The sequence below is a fragment of the Nyctibius grandis genome, chromosome 18, assembly GCF_013368605.1.
Source record: "Nyctibius grandis isolate bNycGra1 chromosome 18, bNycGra1.pri, whole genome shotgun sequence".
NCBI lineage: Eukaryota > Metazoa > Chordata > Aves > Nyctibiiformes > Nyctibiidae > Nyctibius > Nyctibius grandis.
Window position 1 is genome coordinate 705,980 of NC_090675.1, and position 17,615 is coordinate 723,594.

Genomic DNA, 17,615 nt, shown 5'->3' on the forward strand with positions numbered 1-17,615 from the left:
AAGTCCATCACTGTTGTATCTACGGACACTACCAAATGAAATGTTCATTCCATTCCTTTCTCAACTGCCACGTCACGGCAGTTCCTGCCCTCCAGGCATTGCCATGAAGCGTTTCTCATGTGGGATGCTAGGGAGAGAAAGAATCAACCTTGTCAAGAGTAACTGGCTGATGTCAGATTCTTTTCAACAGCGAGCCTGTTAACAAGCTGAACTCTATCATGTATCAGCAACAGCGTGTCATCAGAAGCTGTTCTGACACCAGCATCATCTAAGTGCCCAGCTGGGACCCCGCACCTCGCACGGTTCCCTTCTGTACAAGGGAACTGCAATCCAGAGAGTCTCAATTTCTGCATGGTGATTGCAGCACGCAACCCAAAAAAAGACAAATGAATTTCCTTGACAACGTTTTTTCTTTTTCTTGGTGTGGGGTTTTTTTTTTTTTTGGGTTTGTTTTTGTTTGTTTGTTTGTTTTTAAACCAAGTACAGATTTCTCTCTCTTGGACTCAGAACAACATTCTCCAGACAAAACTAGGAGACTGTCAAGGGCCTTACACATATGGTCAAAATAGAGGTTAACTGCAGTTGCTGGAAGAGTCCTCATGAAGCCTTATAAACAGGCAGAGAAAGCTAGGATGAACAGAACTGGAAGCTAACTGTTCAAGCACGAACACATGGCACAGCTTCTTGCCAGCACGAGCAGCTACCCTGTTTGTCCTTCTTTGTGCCTTGAGGTAGCTTTATTCCAAGCACAGAGAGGAAGACAGAGTTTCCAGCCAGGTGTGTAAACAGCCTCCATTCGTTTTAGCAATATCCGAGTTGTGGTTATTTAAATGACAGCATCATTCTCTGGTTCAGTGATGAAATCCAGAGTTTTTCTCACCTCCTCCTCCTCCTGTGTTTCCACTGCAGGGCCATTGTGTGCCTCCTGGAAGAGGAGCTTCTTCATTTTACGATACTGCAGGTTGTCCAGTTCTCTCACTGCATCCTTTGTTCTCTGAATCAAGTCTATTAACACTGTTTCGGGCCGCTCCCGAAGAACAAACATGTGCTGTAGAACACACAAGTAGGTGAGTGACCTCATATCTCCAGCGCACATGCTTTGAGGATAAAATTATGAGCTCTAGTTGGGTTTGTTAGCCCTCTTCCCTGCACAGAATACCTTCAGAGCTTACACTGGCACTATTTTTAGACTTCATGATCCAAATAGATTTCAGAATGATTGCTTTCTGATGGGAGACATCCACCAAAAAGTAAAGATGTAAAAAAAACCAGAAATGGTATTTCACACACCATGAAAAATGGGCTCAGTTTAAACCTAGACTTCTTTGGATGTTGGGGTATTTAGAGACGTTATCTACTTGTGGTTTAGAGAGAGCAACAAATAACACATAAATGCTAAAGGTGTTAGACTGGTTAAGTATCTCTAACCAAATGTTAATTCACTCACCAGCTAACTCTCACTATAAAACCCTTCTTCTTTAGAAAAGCTTGAGAATCAAATATTCAGCATAAAGCTCTGAGTCAAAATAGGCTGTGAACCTCCAAGCCCGGCCCTAGAACAGCCAGCCATGTTATGCTCTTTTTTTTTTTTTTTTTAAATATTCACTGCATGTCACTGCAAAGGTGGCTACATTCTGCCAATAGGTAAAACAAGTCCTGTCTATGTATGTCAGAGCAGCTTTTGCAGTCTCCAGCTGAAATGTGCTGTGCAAGCATGAGTCATTATGAACACCGCCACTAGTTTCATTTTGTTCCTCAGGAGAACTGCATTGCCACTTCCAACACGTCACATTCCCTACCTGTCCCTGTAAAGTGGCACGCAGCTGTTTCAGACTATAGCTACGGAAGGAATACATTCACAAACGTTTTATTGCCATCAATGTTCTATTTAATTGCAGTGCACTGCTCAAAATAAAACCAATCTGCAGAATTCTGAAATGGCAGGACTACACACCCACACCGAAACCTTTACTGGATAATTGCATCTACTTTCTGAATACACAGTTTTTAAAGAGGCAAAAGTCCTCAGAACCATTTAAGTAAAAACATGCAAAAAGGTGATGATAAAACCTTCATAAATAGCATCCATTTCCCAGTAATGCAAAATTTTGGAAAACTGCTGTTTACCACAAACATGACTGGGATAAAAATCCCCCAAAATAATGTCACAAGCACTGTAAAGAAAATGACAACTTAGCAAAATTCTGAATGCCACCTGATGCCACAAAGGAAATCCATCAAAGTCACACTTACAATAAGGCAGCTCTAACACCTAACTTCTATGTGAGTTGTGTTCATTAGGAACACGTCAGCTTTTTGCAACAATCTACACATTGGCTTTGTTTCCAGACTAGTGCAAGGAAAATCAAGTATCTGCAGCATACAGGAGCACAAAAGAAGAAAAAAAAGGCTAAGAAATAAAGCAGGAGAAAACCTGCAGACAGCTGAAGCTTATTCATGTCAAGGAAAAGTATGGGGAAGAAAAACTGCATTCCCCTACCTTCCCCCAGGGATACTATTAGAACAGCGAATTTCAGTTCTACGTGTAAAGCAGATAGGTGATGGGAGAGGATAAAAAGCCTTTAGGGGTATATATAGCATGGAATAAAGAGGGAAGTAACGGAAGGTATTTGTTAACTAATGCATGGCAGCTCTGTCAGGATTAATTATAATCACTGGAAGGAGAGACCGAGCTTAAGAAACAAACTCTGGACAAGTTGATGGTCATCCAGCGTCACTTGCTGGGGTGTCCTTGTATGATGAGAACAAGGCTGGCTTGGAGAGTCACCTGGGGAACTGCCCGAGACACTGCAAAGGGGCAGCAAAGCCAGGACCGCCAGATGGGTACACTCCTCAGCACCCCCAGCTCCAAGGTGTTAGGGGTAAGGGGCAGCGAGAGCATCGTTAACTGTAACCTAGTACGGCAGGTGAGATGGAAGAGTGTCCCGGGGCATGGCCCCTGTTTAATATCATGTGGAAAACAAAAAGGACAAGCAAGCCAACCTTCAGAAGCTCCTCTGATGTAGGCCTGTCTTGAGGAATTTTCTGGAGGCAAGAATCTACGAAGTTTCGAAAATAATCAGACCTGTGGCAAGGAAAGTGAAAAAAAAACAAATATCCAAGTTAACTACCCAGTTTAACTTTCAAAGCTCATTAAAGAATCAAGACATTGACATTTGGGCACTTCTAGGAACAGGGAGGAACCACACAGACCCAGTACTTCATCCTCCAGCCTCTGACATCCCTAGTCAAGCCAAAGCCCGGTGCTATTCGTAGGTAGATCCCTTTAAGCTCAGCTTCCAGACAAAATGTTTCAGCCTAAGAAAGCAAAAATACGGGGCAATTCAAGGGGAAGGAAAGCTCCGTGTAGAGGCGGACACCCACCTATCTCAGTGCGAGCATCAAGCCTGTCCAATTCTATATTGCACAAACTCTTCAAGGTGTAACCAAAGCCCCTGCCCCGTTCCACCTCTGTGTGCAGGTGTTTCATCCGCAAACTATATTAACACACAATTCCTGAAATGCCTTTGGTCCCTCAGACACAACTTCTACACTATTGTGCAATCTGTCACAAGGAAGACTTAAGGTCATGATTTCTTCAGTAACATCTCTCCCTCTGTAAGCTAAAATTCTGTATTTTGCCCTTTCTTTCTCAGAACACAATTTTCAGAAGGGCAGATCATACCCTGAGAACAGCAGCACATCAGTTGTATGGGTTTTATTTCTTTCTTCCCCCATCGCTCCCCTCTCCCATCACGTAATGGGGGGGTTGCTACTGCGATTTTGCAGTAAATTAAATTCTCCCATTTTTTTGTCACAAAAAATACATGAAATGAGTTGAATGTTTTGTCAAGCACCAGGGTGTGAAATAGCCCAACCAGAAAATCTCAGAAGTAGAAAAAAAATTCTATAGATGTGGCATAATGTATTTTGTCAGAGGCTTAGGACTATGGCTCAGAAAAACGCTACTAGGAAGTTTTTAACTTTTGGTATTAGTTTACTGTGTTTGCTGTTTCAAGAGACAGTTGTTGAGGCGGGGAGGCGCAAACTGTTACTGCTGTGCTTTACTCTCCCGAAGTTCATGCAACACACTTGCCGCACACAAGCAGCGTCTTCATCTTGCAAAGCAATACTTGAACAAAACAAGATTTAGGAATTGACAGTGTGGTTTGTGATAAAAAACACTAAACCCCACATTTTTGGCTAGCCTGGGAGCTTCAAAAGTTTACTGACCCACGAACTCAATTTTTTACAGGATCTGACGTTCTCCCAGCAGCATGTCCTGTTTCTACTACATTCTAGAGTCTAAAATGCACATGTAGTAATTGGTCAATTTTGTACACAAAATGTACAGTGAACCTCGTAAGAACCTTCCAGCTCACATCCTCCCAGTAGGAACCAGCATGACAAAGCGCTCCATTTACAGCGGCTCCCTACAACATTCCTCCCCCAGTAACACTCACCATTCATTAGACTGTAGTGTAGGGGATTCATTCTGCGCTATGTGATATAAGGCACTCATTGCGTTCATGTTAAACAAAGGAGGCTTCCTTTCCGCTACACACAAAAGAAAACAATTTTGATACAGGGAGTTAGTCTTATGGTTTTGCTCTTTTTCAGTTTACATCCCTTTAAAAAGAAAACCACATCAGCAGAATCACTATTGCCTGAACACGGAACCCCAAACCAACCCTACCCTGCAATCAGACAGATATGTTGGCATAGGTCCTATACCACTGCAGAAGATGAAAGCACTTTGAAGATCAAATGCCTTGTCCTCTCAAGCTTTTAAATTACGTGGTTGATCATAGTTGAGTTCTCTGACTCATTTTAATGTACTAAAATAGGAGTAAGTTAACAGTAAGCTCTATACTCGGTGTTTAGCCACTAAGCATTCTTGGTTTCATACCCCACTCCTTTTTTTTTAAGCTGCAGTTGCTAAAAAGCTAACAAATATTTAATTCTAGCAGGACAGCAGCGATGAAGAAAAAGTTGGTTACAAGAACCATCAAGTCACACTTAACTGACTAAGCACATGGGCAGGAAGTCAGTAACAGGCCAACTCTTGATACTATTTTGAGAGTTGCATTCTCTTTGGCTCTTCTCTCTCTTTCAAGCTTGTGTTACTCTTATAGACTGACACAGCATGAAAGCTTAATGAGGAAGGAGATGATCTCACTGTAACAACAAAATTGAAGCTTCATCAGAATGTTTATGGGGTAAAAAGCCTCGCCATAAACATGCCAGAGAAGCTGGTCAAGCCACGAGGACGTTGCTACACTCGTGAGAATGCACCAGAAAACCTTCCTTCCTGAAAAAACAACAAACAAACAAGGGGAAAAAAATGCTAGTTTTCTTATTCTGCTTTTCAGGTGGAACAGTAGCAGTAAGCTATGTATCAGAGACCACTGTTCACTCACTGCTGTCAGAGGATGGACTAAGCCCTACAAATTCCTCAGAAAGGATACACTGAGGAGTTAAGCCTTTCCTCAAATGTAGCACTTCACCTTCTCTAATCTGTCAGATAACCAGTTGCTGCTATCGAGGATCAGACTGATTATCCATTAAACTATTTTAACTAATCCCTTAAACTATTTTAACTGACTGTTCTCCCTTTTTTTCTCTTAACTCACCCAAATAAAACAAAAATCCTCAGGAAACACTGAAACTGAGCCCTAAGTGAGGGCCGCTTCTAAGACTAGCTAACAGTTTGAGAAGACTCCTAGTTGTCTCCTTTTTCTGCCTTCTTCCCATGCTTATTCAAACCAAGGCAAATGAGAGAACCACACCGACCCAGCCTACAACACTCTACCAGCCTGACCTAGTCTCACCTCCCACCACAGCAGAAGCTGTAGACGAAGCCTAACGCTCCCTATTGCAAAGAGGCAGCGCGCAGGCAGGCACCCGGGGGTGTGGTGGCCATGAGCTCACCGCATTCCTGGAGCGCTGCAGCCAGCCAAGGCTCCTTACTCCACTCGGAGCAGGATTCTGTCATGACAGTCACACCCCTTCTACTTGCTTTATACTGGCAACCAAAAAAAAAAATCTCTGCTCTGAAGAAAGGATCTATTTCACGTCCTGAAAGAAAACGAAGCTGACAGTTTGGAATGTCAGACAGCATTTTTAGCTAAACTGTGCAGTTCACGTGGATTAACGTGTTCCTGCGAGCTCTCGCGGGCCGGCCGGGCTGCTCCTCCACCAAGGTCGGTTTGGAGCACAAGCGATGAGATCTGACAAGGATGGTAAGACAGCCTCAGGTGCAAGGAGCAGCACTGAACTTCACCATCCCAAGGAAAAACTTACAGCTAAGTGCTTCTACAGAGCTGGATCCTGACTAAAATCTGAGCAATGCTGTGCACGGTGTTGTGCTTCAGCAAGCGTATTTTTGTTTCAAGAAAATACTATATATGTTAAATTTAAATAGAATGCCATACTGACACAGCCCCTTTAAACTGACATTCTGCTTTAAGGAGTCTGTTCTAATGGCAACGCCATCATTTCTTCTGGTTTTGGCTTACAAGTTATCACTTCAAAACGGGATTATTCCATATAATTTTCTTTTTGTTTTTTAAAATCAATTTTCCAGCCAAATCTATTCACAAGTGACAACATACATTGAACATAGCTTTGAAGCTGTCCACTCGTCCCATACATCATTTTTGCAGAACTCCTTAACATATCTTACATTTTCATGCAAACAATACAAATTTATACCATTAAAAATACTTTCACACTGGCACTTTTAATGGTTCACTTCTAGAGCTGTTCAGCAGATAGACTGTTTTTCAGTTCAGAAGTTAACTGCCTCTCCCACAAAATGTGAACACCTTCAGTGACACAGCTTGGCTATTTTCTTTGTCTATGTAACTTTTTCTTTGGGTAATGAAAACACCAGTTCAATAAATATCAAACTGGAGAGTTGGTCTTGAATTCTAGACAGCATATTTAGCTCTTTTCTCTAAAATGCAAGTCCCAAAGCAACCAGGACAAGGAAGGAAGCACAGATCTTCTGCACTGTAATTCAGCTGAATAAGTTCTAGGTATTAAATAACTGCATTTTATAATTTTTCAAAGAAAATAACTTACCTAACTCAATACAGGTAATTCCGAGAGACCAAACATCTACTTTGCCATCATACTGCCCTTCATCCATGGCTAAAATCACTTCTGGGGCCATCCTAAAATAGGAAATTGGTGCTCATAACATTGTGGGCAATGGAACACATTATCATCATCAGTATTTCACTGAAACAGGCTGTTTCACTGATTCAGCTACCGTAAACGAGTAACTCCTCGAGGTATCAGGCACGAACACGGGATGCTGGGAACAGAGACCGGGCACCCACATTAGTACAAGCCTCTACAGAGGCTGCGCCATGTTCTCCTGCGCTCTGCCCAGCTCTCCCTTCATGAGCATCACCACCTTCTCGCCCTCCCACATCTCCAATAGTTTATAGCTGGCTGGCCAGCTCTCGTGAAATAATTACAACACGCAGTTGTGTGAACACCCCAGATCAGGTGTAAGAGACCAAAAGCATACAGGGGATCTGCAAAGGGGTTTGTTCAATGAACCTGGCCTTTCCTATGGAAGAAAAAACACTGCAGTTATTGCAACAACCAGACGTGGTGAGAATATCAGAATTGTTAAAACCACTGGGGGAAGTGATTAAAATATATTACAGATGATTCAATTCCACCTCTACCACTTAAAGTCACGGTAAATAGAACAACAAAATATTTTTATTACTTTTTGTGAACTACAAACACAAGGATTAACAATTTCTTGAAGTCAGAGCCCAATTACTATTTTTTTTTTTTTTCCAAAGTACATTTTATCACTACCACAACCGGAAGATTACAAAGCTAGCTCCAATAAAGCCCAAGTATATTAAATGCCCAACAAATGATCCTTTTACTTCACAAAGCCAGAAATGTGTAAAACTCTTGGCTTACCAATATGGCGTCCCCACAAATGAGTTGGCAGGAGATGCTATGGAAGCAGACCCAAAGTCAGCAAGTTTCACCTGTCCCGGCTCTGTCAGCAGGATGTTTCCTGCCTTGATATCTCTGGTTATAAGAATACAAATGTCAGTATTATTCCTCTCCAAAAAAGAAAACTTTCTATAGGACTGACTACAAAACACACCAGTATTCACATGTTCAAGCTGCAGAACACCTTCCTTTCCGCCAACGACAAAATCTTTAACCTTTAGGTTAATGGCTTAACATGGCCCTTGATCTTAGAATCTAGTTTGTCTTAAAAATCAACTTAAAATGGCACATGTGGATAAGCTTCAGCAAAACCTTCTGAACCAACTATGTCCTTTAGAAATGTTTTTCAGAAAATCCTAATAACGTAACTATTCAAACCCTTCGTCCTACTAAAATGCAGCAGTTACTTTGAACACAAAGGACACTTGCATCCCATATTGACTGTATGCTTCTCAACATGTGTGTTCATGTAAAACTCATTTTTCAAGTATTAGTGCTCCCCCCACCCCAGCAATCTTTGCCTCGCAGTTGCTACAAGCTATTCAGGTGAGCTCAGCCTGCCTGGCTAGTCACCGCTCCAGGGAACGAGCGGCATCACAGCAAGTGTTAAAAAGCTCAGCAGATCCAAAGCAATTCTGCAGAAATCATGAACACCAGCTGTAAGAGATAGTGCATATGGAGATCCATGGCTTGATGGTATTCGACCACTATAAATGACTAGTTTGGGAGCATACGGGCACGGCAAAAAGAAAATCTCTGCTTACAGATATTAAATTTGGGATGAAGGGGATACAATCAACAGAATAAATTACCTGTAAGTGTGTGAGACAGCAGAAGTATAACCACTTACCTATGGATCATATTGTGAGAATGCAAGTATGCTAATCCCTGGAGAGCACCGTGGGTAATTGCTGCTATTTCCACTTCTTGCAATGGCTTTTTATGAACTTAAGGGAAGAATTTATTTGAAATTCAATGTTAAAGAAAACAATGCAGTTTGCAGCATGCAAGTGAATACTGTTAACAATGTAAGCAGAGAGAAAACAGTAACATTTCAGTTTTACTACGTTCAGTATGAGAAGCAAATGTAAAAATAGTTCACAGTGTACATTCTATAATCAGATGTAATCTTCTAACTGTAGAACAGCGGCTATTTACTATCAAATAGAGACTACTTTGCAGCCATAAACTACATTCCTGTCAGTTCTGTGACCGTTCTCCCAAATACCTAGTTGAGACTCAATATTCAATTTTTCCATTAATGAAGCTAAATCCCAAACCCTCGAACTTTACAACAATTCACACATGAATAAACTGTAGCAATATATAGATGGCTCTCCAGCAGCTCAGCCTTTTGTCCTGAAATGCTTATGGCAAGGAAAGGAGATGAACAACTTACTGGCCACACATATACCTTCAAAGAAAAGTTCACTTCAAGAAACCCGATAGAAAAACGATCATTTAACAAAAGACCTCATCAAGCAAAACCCTAATACTGCTGCAGTGCTATTTGAGTCAACAGGCCTACGGTTGTTAGTAAGCATTAGGATCAACAGCAAGGGTTTTCAGAAATAAATCTTGAACTGTCACGACAGGAGAACCTAAAACTCAGAAGAAAATAAATAGCTGACTGACAACTTTAAAACATCAACTGAGGAGAAATTACGCACCTAGGGAAGTCGATATTCTACAGAAAAGCCATGCACAAATCTGAAAAACTGCACCTGTTCACACACACTCTGCCCCCAAATACAACTATATACTCAAGGACAATTCTGTGGTGCTGTAACCTCCTACTTCAGGACTATACTTCTGACTTTCAATCAAATAAACGTGCATGACATACCTTCTAGTAAGTCTGATGCTGATCCTAAACAATATTCCATAACAAGCTGTATGGGAAGAAATCAAAACAGTTGTTAGAAAATCTCCAACAGTAACTTATGTTTTCTAGATTTCTATGGAGAAATCTAGAAATACTCACTGGTGCCTGCAACACAGGCTGCCATAATAAAACAAGTATCGCTTGTAACGTAAGCCCCATCCTAGCACTGTCACACAGACCCCTCCCACAAGGACTGCTCTAACTGGAATTAGCATAGATAGCCAGCAACAAAACTGGTAAGGAAGGCAAAAGCATATTCATAACCAGTTATGTATTGTATTACATATTTTATAGGCACGTACTTAACAGGAATGTTAAATTGCACTTAACAAGCTTATCAGAGTATTAAAGGGCTACTTAGGGATTTACTTAAGATTTTGTCCCAGACAGATTTCAAAAAAAGAAACTAAAACTTTGTCCTACATATTTATTGAAGCTGCTAAATGAACAGTACTTACAATCTAAACTATTAGTTCAACAATATGATTGCTTTAGTATGTTGTACTAGGAGAGGTGTACCTCACACTTTTCATTTGACAAAACGCTTCCTCTGCGTAGCCAATCACATCTATTCCTACACACACATTTTTATGCACACAAACTCCAATAACCCAAATCTAGTTTGGGGGGTTTGGGTTTGTTTTTTTTTGTTTAAATCAAATGTATGAAATTAACTAGGAGATCACAGACAGAGGGAAAACCAGCTAGTTGGTTTTGGTTTTGTCACCTGAACACACACACACAGACAAGACAACAGAAGTAAACAATATACACAGAAGAATTTAGTTAAGTAATAGAAATACTAACAACTCAAAATATACTTTAATTACAATTATCAATAGGATAATTCTAACCTATTCCATTAAAGTACAACTGAACACTTACTTCTGGAACATACTCAGTCAAGCTGTAAAGAACTGAATCATTAATACTCAGTGGCACACCAAATGCATTGTTAAATGACCTGCAAGTGTCTAATGAAGTTGCCATACTTGCCTCTCAGGCAGTACCAGTGAAATTCTCACCTTTCCTTAGAGCGAGAAGTGTGATGGATAAATTTGCTGCCTCCCCCCATTATTATTTATTTCAAATACTCAGTCCATCAAGCTAAATACACTAGAGCAGCACAATCACCTCACTCTGCAAGTGAAAGGGAAAATTTCCCTAACACTTGTTTCCAGAAACTACACTCGGTTTTGCTGAGCGTCTGTAAGGTCCTTGGCTATTCTCCTCTGAGTCTGTGCAATGCAAGTGTTCAGGTGCCTCTTGGAAGTCAGCTGGAGATATTTTAGAGCGCCCTTAGCCAAGGCAAGAGAAGTGCAGTGGATGCTTACCCATGCTGTATGCTCCCGCAAATAGCAGCCTTTGTATTCTATACTGTTAGGGTGTTTTATTCTTTGGAGGAACTTGACTTCCTTAATAATATCCTGCCATTTCTGTAGAAAATAAAAGGAATAGAAAAACTTTATAAAACTGTTACTAACTTAACAACAACCAAAAAAAAAAAAGGTATATCATTTAATTATTTTAAGAGGCAAAAACATCTTAAGGTTCTAAATCAAAATAAATTTACGTAACACCACGATGTTCCCTGCTTAACTCCTCAACAGATCTACAAAGTAAGTTGTTGATCAATTAGGCTGTACGTAAGGATATCTCATCAATGTAATACTTTATATTTATATGTATGCATAGGATATACTGGTAAACACTTAATATCTGAGCAAGTCCTCAAAAAAGAAGCGATCCTTTAAAGGATACCATTTCTGTTGCCAAATCAAACCTACATCCCAACCTGAAAGAGATGTGGACAATAAGTGTCCTTCCAGCAGGATCAGCTGTCACTCACTTCACTCTTGTAGATATAAAGACCTATCCCTACTAGTAACTATATTACACTGGAGGAGGCTCCATTTATCAGCTGCCAAATATCTGACTACATTCTTGATAATGTTTCTCCATGACTAGTTTAGTCTTTACCAGGATCGATTTAAAATGAGTTACCTACTAGATAAGGGAACGGTTCTGCAGGAGTAAAAGAATAAACAGATAAAACAAAATCCAGGTTTATAGTAAGGGGAGCTCTGCCAGTGCAACTCTGAAGTACAGAAGAGGCCAAAATGTCATGTTCCAACGTGTGTCTAGGCACTGCGTTACTCCCCTGGAAGGAAATAACCAGGGCCTCCCATCCACACCTCCTCAGGCAAGAAAGGCAAAAGTTTGTAAGTGCAACAGCAAAACTACAACTACCAGAAAAGATTTTCAAAAACAAATGCAGTAGTTGAAACCATTTAAGTATGCAGACATCAACACAAGAGTGTTGACACTGAAAATGTTTTCGAGAAAGAGTATCAGTTCTGAAGTTAATCAGAAATAGAGAAACCTCACGCAACACCAAAAAGTTCAAAAGCTGTTTTCCAGGTCCTGTTAATCTCTCAGCACACACTTCCTCAGCCTCAGTATGTGGCTGAGGATTCACAGATGGACAGAGGTCCCGTACACCCAAATGCTTTGGAAAACATGAGCAAACCCCAAATCCTCCTCAATAAAAATTTTAGAGTTGAAGAAACAAACGAAACCAGGGAACATGGCAGCCACAGCCGAGGCAGCTGATTGATGAAGCATTTCTCAACACCAGAAATCTCATGAGAATGACATTAGTGCAGCTTTACTAACAAACTCTCTCGCTGACACCCTCCTTCCAGCACAAGAACAACTTAGTTGCCTTTTACCTTTAGCCTCAAAGGCTTTGAGGTACTAAGCAACAAAAGCCAAACCAAGAAAACACCACGCTAAACTTCTACATTGGGAAGAGAGAGGTGATACATTAATCAAGACGTATTCATGATTTCCTGCGTAAAAAAAGTTCCAAGATCACAAGAAGAGCACAGTACTACATATTTAAAACGTTTTTAACTTATTTTTAGTATAAAAAATGTCCTTATTTTAGAGAATAATTGTTCCCACCAATGATAAAATCTTATTATGAAGCCAAAGCAAATATAAACAATACCAGAATGCCCTTAATCAATTTCCTTTACATAGGCTAGATCACAACTCTAGCAAAGTTCTGAACAAAACAAATAAATATAGAAGTAAAATAGAAAGTGTTTTAATCCTGGTCTTATTACTTTCTTCAAAATAAAGAAACATACGCATTGAAGACAAACAAAAGCTATTTCTGAAGCATGCACAGTTTGTTTCATTCATGTGAATAGAGTATTTATAGCTCACAGTAATTAAAACAGTAGGACAAGTAGTAAGTACAAATTATTCTTTCATCAGTACACAGTTAAACAAGTCACCGCAGCGACAAAATAGAAACACGCATAGCAAATTTAACTGTGAAGCTCGAATTTAGGGCTGCTGGAGAGACACTGTCACCTCTACCTCCTACACAGACACACAGAGAAAGGAAGGAATAGTTCAGCTCCTTCGAGTGCAGATGATCAATACACAAAAGGCAGGCACAGAAAGCAAGGAGTTGTTAGGCAAACTCATCGGAGCAAGAGTGCTTCTAAGACTGGAATATAGAGAATGGAGGGAGGGAACCATAAACACCTTGAACAACAGGCTTACAATAAATACTTCTGTTGAAAAATCACGCCATGATTTGATAGATGTCGTTTACCAGAAATAATGCCACATCAGCTCCTCGTGTCATGTTGGGCTTTTCAAGAGTCTGTATTAGCACTTAAACATTTCAAGTATAAAATCAATTATCTCTGTTAAGCAGCATAGAGAAAAAACATACATCTGGGGTGGCCATGAAAACACTTAACGTTCAAACCTCAGAGGCCTACTTCTACAGACCTCTCCGCAAAGACTGCCTTAATCCCCAGCTCTGGCAGTTCTTCCATCATCATGCTGCTGTTCAGATTTTCACACTCATTCATTCGCTGCTGTTTTGCTTTTGGTTTAGCTCCTCATCAGCACAGTCAGTGCAGGGAAGGATGCGTTCTGCCTTACTACTTTGTGTAAGCAACATTCCCTCTGAATCTTTCACTACTGCATCCATTGCTATCATTCCTTTGTCCAGTAAGCAACATGGTTATTTTAAAAGGTATTTAAAATGCAATGTTTAAGGGCAACAAGACATACTAACATGGAAAACTATTATTTTTCATTTTCTTCCTTTCTTTCTACACATTTATGTGGTCCCATAAAAGAACCCTTTGTGCCTGGAAGCAATGAGTCCTACCCATCTTTTCCAGGAGCAGATCAAGCAGACATACACTGTGAACAGTAAACTAATTTGTTTTGTTTACACAGTACCGTCATTCACCTCTACAGTTATACGAAAGATCTCTCTTGCTGTAGCCCAGGCTAATTAAAATCATCCCATACAATAAGTATTTGCAATGGTCAAGATTAAATATGCGACATGTTCTACATACCTCATTGGACTGCTTCCCACTATATGACATTTTCTTGATGGCCACCACTTCATTGGTGCGCACATCACGTGCCTGTAACATGAAAACATGATGCATCAGTTTCTTCAGATCATGATTTCCCATAAGATGTAAACCAAACACACTCAGAAAAAAAAAAATCTTCATCCATTAGTTAAACTAAAATATCTTCCGAGGGGTGTGACTGCTGCAGCTATTAGAAATTGCCTTCTGAAGTCAAAGATCACCCTCCTGTTTGTGAGACCAGGTATGACAATTTTCCGTGCTCAGCATTCAGCAAGTCTCTGCAGGAGTCGAGTACTGTCACTTCTAAACTAAAAATCGTAGCTTGTAAAAGCAGCTGTGATTCAAATTAGGGGATTTTCCCTAAATGGACTTCTCTGCGTGCCCAGGTCCATTCCAGACGGAGGAAGCAAGGCTCAGCCCCCTTGTTCCATTCCAAGCATAAGCACAGATGTCACGGGATGCGCAGGAGATTGCTCCAGACACCGGCAGCTTTCTCCCACTGCTCCCACAAATTAGTTATTGTGCCTTAAAGGGAGGCAGATGATGTAAAGAGAGATGGCAGCGACCTAAGCAACCCATCCTCAGATTCCCAGGCAGACTTCCACTTTCCCAGTCCAATAATATTATGATTTACACTGCACAATAAATGTACCCAGTTTTTCACACTTCAAAGGCAGACTTCCTGACTTCAGGCAGCAACAATCCAAGATAAGAGGAGATAAGAAGCTTTGTTTAATTTAGCACCAAAGCAAGGGCTCATTCACCCTGGCAGGAGAAGAGGCAGTGCTGCCTCACCTTGCAGCAAGGATGGCTCCACACAAGACCCCAGCCACTCCTCTGTTAAAGATTTCAGTGGCTCGGGGCGGGCGGTGGAGGAAAAGAGCTCTGAGCCTCTCTGATAAGCACAATCAACTTGGATACGAAGCCAAATGATATAAATCAAAATAACGTGCTCCACAGCATTCACTGATGACTGATGAAAATGCTGATTTTTAATATATGTGCACTATCAGAACATGGATTAATGAAGTACCAGGACTCTGCCTTTTGTAAAAAGGTTTTTCAGTCATGTTTTAATTCTGCCATTCATTAAAAAAAGAGATTCCCAGAATTCCCTGTCAGTCTTTATTTCAACCAGTTAAAATAGGCTTGAACCAATACTATTTTTAGTTTTCTTTCTGTTTGAGAGGATCCTTCCTACTGTCTCACCGATATTACGGTACCTCTAAGGTTGGGGGACAATGACTATTTTTGGTTTTTGAGACAAAAAATGAAGAATAAAATTCCGACTCCTAAATCTTTATTAAGATTATTCAGAGACAATCTCTGAAACATTCAAATCAGCAAAGAACTGAACTGCAAGAAAACAGGCAAGCAAAATACTAGAGTAGAGCAGAGGGAACACAGCTCTAACAAAAGAGAGTGGGTTATTCTTCTGCTCCATCTGCAGCGTTCCAGTGTAGTAGGTTTCCTGTGTCAAGTGAAAGCTGTTATTACACAGCAGAGCAGGAGTAGGGTAAGGATAACACCAAAATGATTCAGAGGTGCCAGACTTGCAGTTTCTAAGAAACTAAAACCATGAGTTGAACCAGCAAAATTAATGTCAATTATGAAAGAAAAAAAGAAACTTTCTGCCACTGCAGGATGTAACAGAAACAAAGAAAGAGACAATAGTGAACACTCTTAAGCAGTTATCACGTAAGATAAATATATCACCCTTTCTTGGGATCACTGCTAAATGGAAAGAAAAGTGGGTACAACTAATAACGGAAGACTAAACTGCATTTAAAAAAATGCAGGGGGAGATTTCAGGATTATATGGATTTTTCTACTTGTTAATTATTCCCACATCTATTTATCATCAACATTTTTGGTCCAGGCTGCATGCAATGAAAGCAGACTGGTCGTGGGGTGCTACGTATTAGAAAACCCAAGCAAGTAACCCCTGACTGCATCTGGCTAACACCTACAGTCCTGCACTGCTGTAGCAGGGCTGAGGGAGAGAGAGCCATCACAGCTGACACCCCATGAATGTTACAGTCATGGAGTTTCATCTGCTTTTTTAGTTTCCTTGTGATCTTGAATAACTGAAAAAAGACGGTTCCTAGACAAAAGCCACGGAGATGTTAGAAGGCCAGCTAACTTAAACAATCCAAATGAACGAGGCTTGTTTTATGGCAGACATTTACGCGCATATATCCTGCCTTCCTCCAAAAACTCCAAACAAAGGATTAACATCTGGTGACCAGAGTAACTTTAGCAGTGATACAAGCAAAGCATGAGCAAAGAAAAGGTGGAGTATGTCATCGCCTTTGGTGATATGCTTTAAGCCGTTATTAACTACACTCCAATATTACATTGATTAGAGAAAGTTTAATTGTTTGCATTAGCAGAATCAAAATCTTGTCAGAGAAACATAAGAGAAGTTTTTTCCCCAGCTTTACAGATGAATAAAGGACCCAAGACATATACTCCTCTATCTTAGATCTTTACACTCATTTAATTCACACTAAATTTCTCCCTCCATGTTGTCTTTCTCACCTTCTGGGCTTCTGTTTGAGGTATGGAGTATTTTACACGAAACTGTTTCAGATTCAAGATTTTAGACCTGCTACTAGTAAAAATATACCATAATACACCACAAACCTTACAAGTTAAACCTTCGTAACACAGAAATAGCAACAGTGTATCTTCTTTGTTGAAAACTCTCTCTTACTCGACAAAAACCACCCCCCAGAGGGGCCGGAGTACTGCCATGCACTGCTTACACCAAGTGCCAAATGAGACGGACTTTCTGTCAAAGCAGCACAATCCAAACACCGTCAAGTAATCGCACTCGTTAGTGAATAAATACCAAGCTATAATGAATTGGTAGTCTAAAATGGTGAGGAAAAAAGAAAGAAGAGCCTAGAAATTAACACCCTCTTACTTTCGATCTCCATGTAGAAGGAGCTGGTAACGGGCAATCAGCCCTTACCACAGCTACAACGTTCAGGCAGCCTACAACCGCCGGGATGGCAGCTTCTGCTGATGTTTGGGATGCTGTTAGCATACAGCTCACAGGTTACCTCTAAAGCTGGTTTTCCATGCCCACGTGGTTCCTGCACACCTCTAGAAGAGCCAGCATTCCTGACAAACTTCAATAATATTGCCACATTTGTCAGTTCCCTCCTTTTATACTCACTCTTTAACCAAAGTGAGTAAATGAGACGAAGCGAAGGCCGCAGGTGAGTACCGTTTCGTTAGAAAACCCTTCCTCCCCCAGATCTGTTCCCAGACAGCGGCGGCTCATAGTTTTAAGCAGGGAAGAAAATTAA

At 40.6% G+C, this 17,615-nt stretch overlaps 1 protein-coding gene across 1 annotated transcript in view; it reads right to left on the reverse strand.

The window, feature by feature from the left end:
• Positions 1-17,615, reverse strand: part of TAOK1 (TAO kinase 1) — a 72,488-nt gene that overhangs the window by 23,248 nt on the left and 31,625 nt on the right. Inside the window, exons 3-11 of the mRNA XM_068416011.1 lie at positions 14,275-14,346; positions 11,212-11,313; positions 9,839-9,884; positions 8,843-8,939; positions 7,954-8,067; positions 7,087-7,178; positions 4,464-4,557; positions 3,004-3,085; positions 881-1,048 (exon numbers count right to left, since the gene is read on the reverse strand). Coding sequence (XP_068272112.1) covers positions 881-1,048; positions 3,004-3,085; positions 4,464-4,557; positions 7,087-7,178; positions 7,954-8,067; positions 8,843-8,939; positions 9,839-9,884; positions 11,212-11,313; positions 14,275-14,346 — 867 coding nt within the window. The remainder of the gene's footprint in view (positions 1-880; positions 1,049-3,003; positions 3,086-4,463; positions 4,558-7,086; positions 7,179-7,953; positions 8,068-8,842; positions 8,940-9,838; positions 9,885-11,211; positions 11,314-14,274; positions 14,347-17,615) is intronic.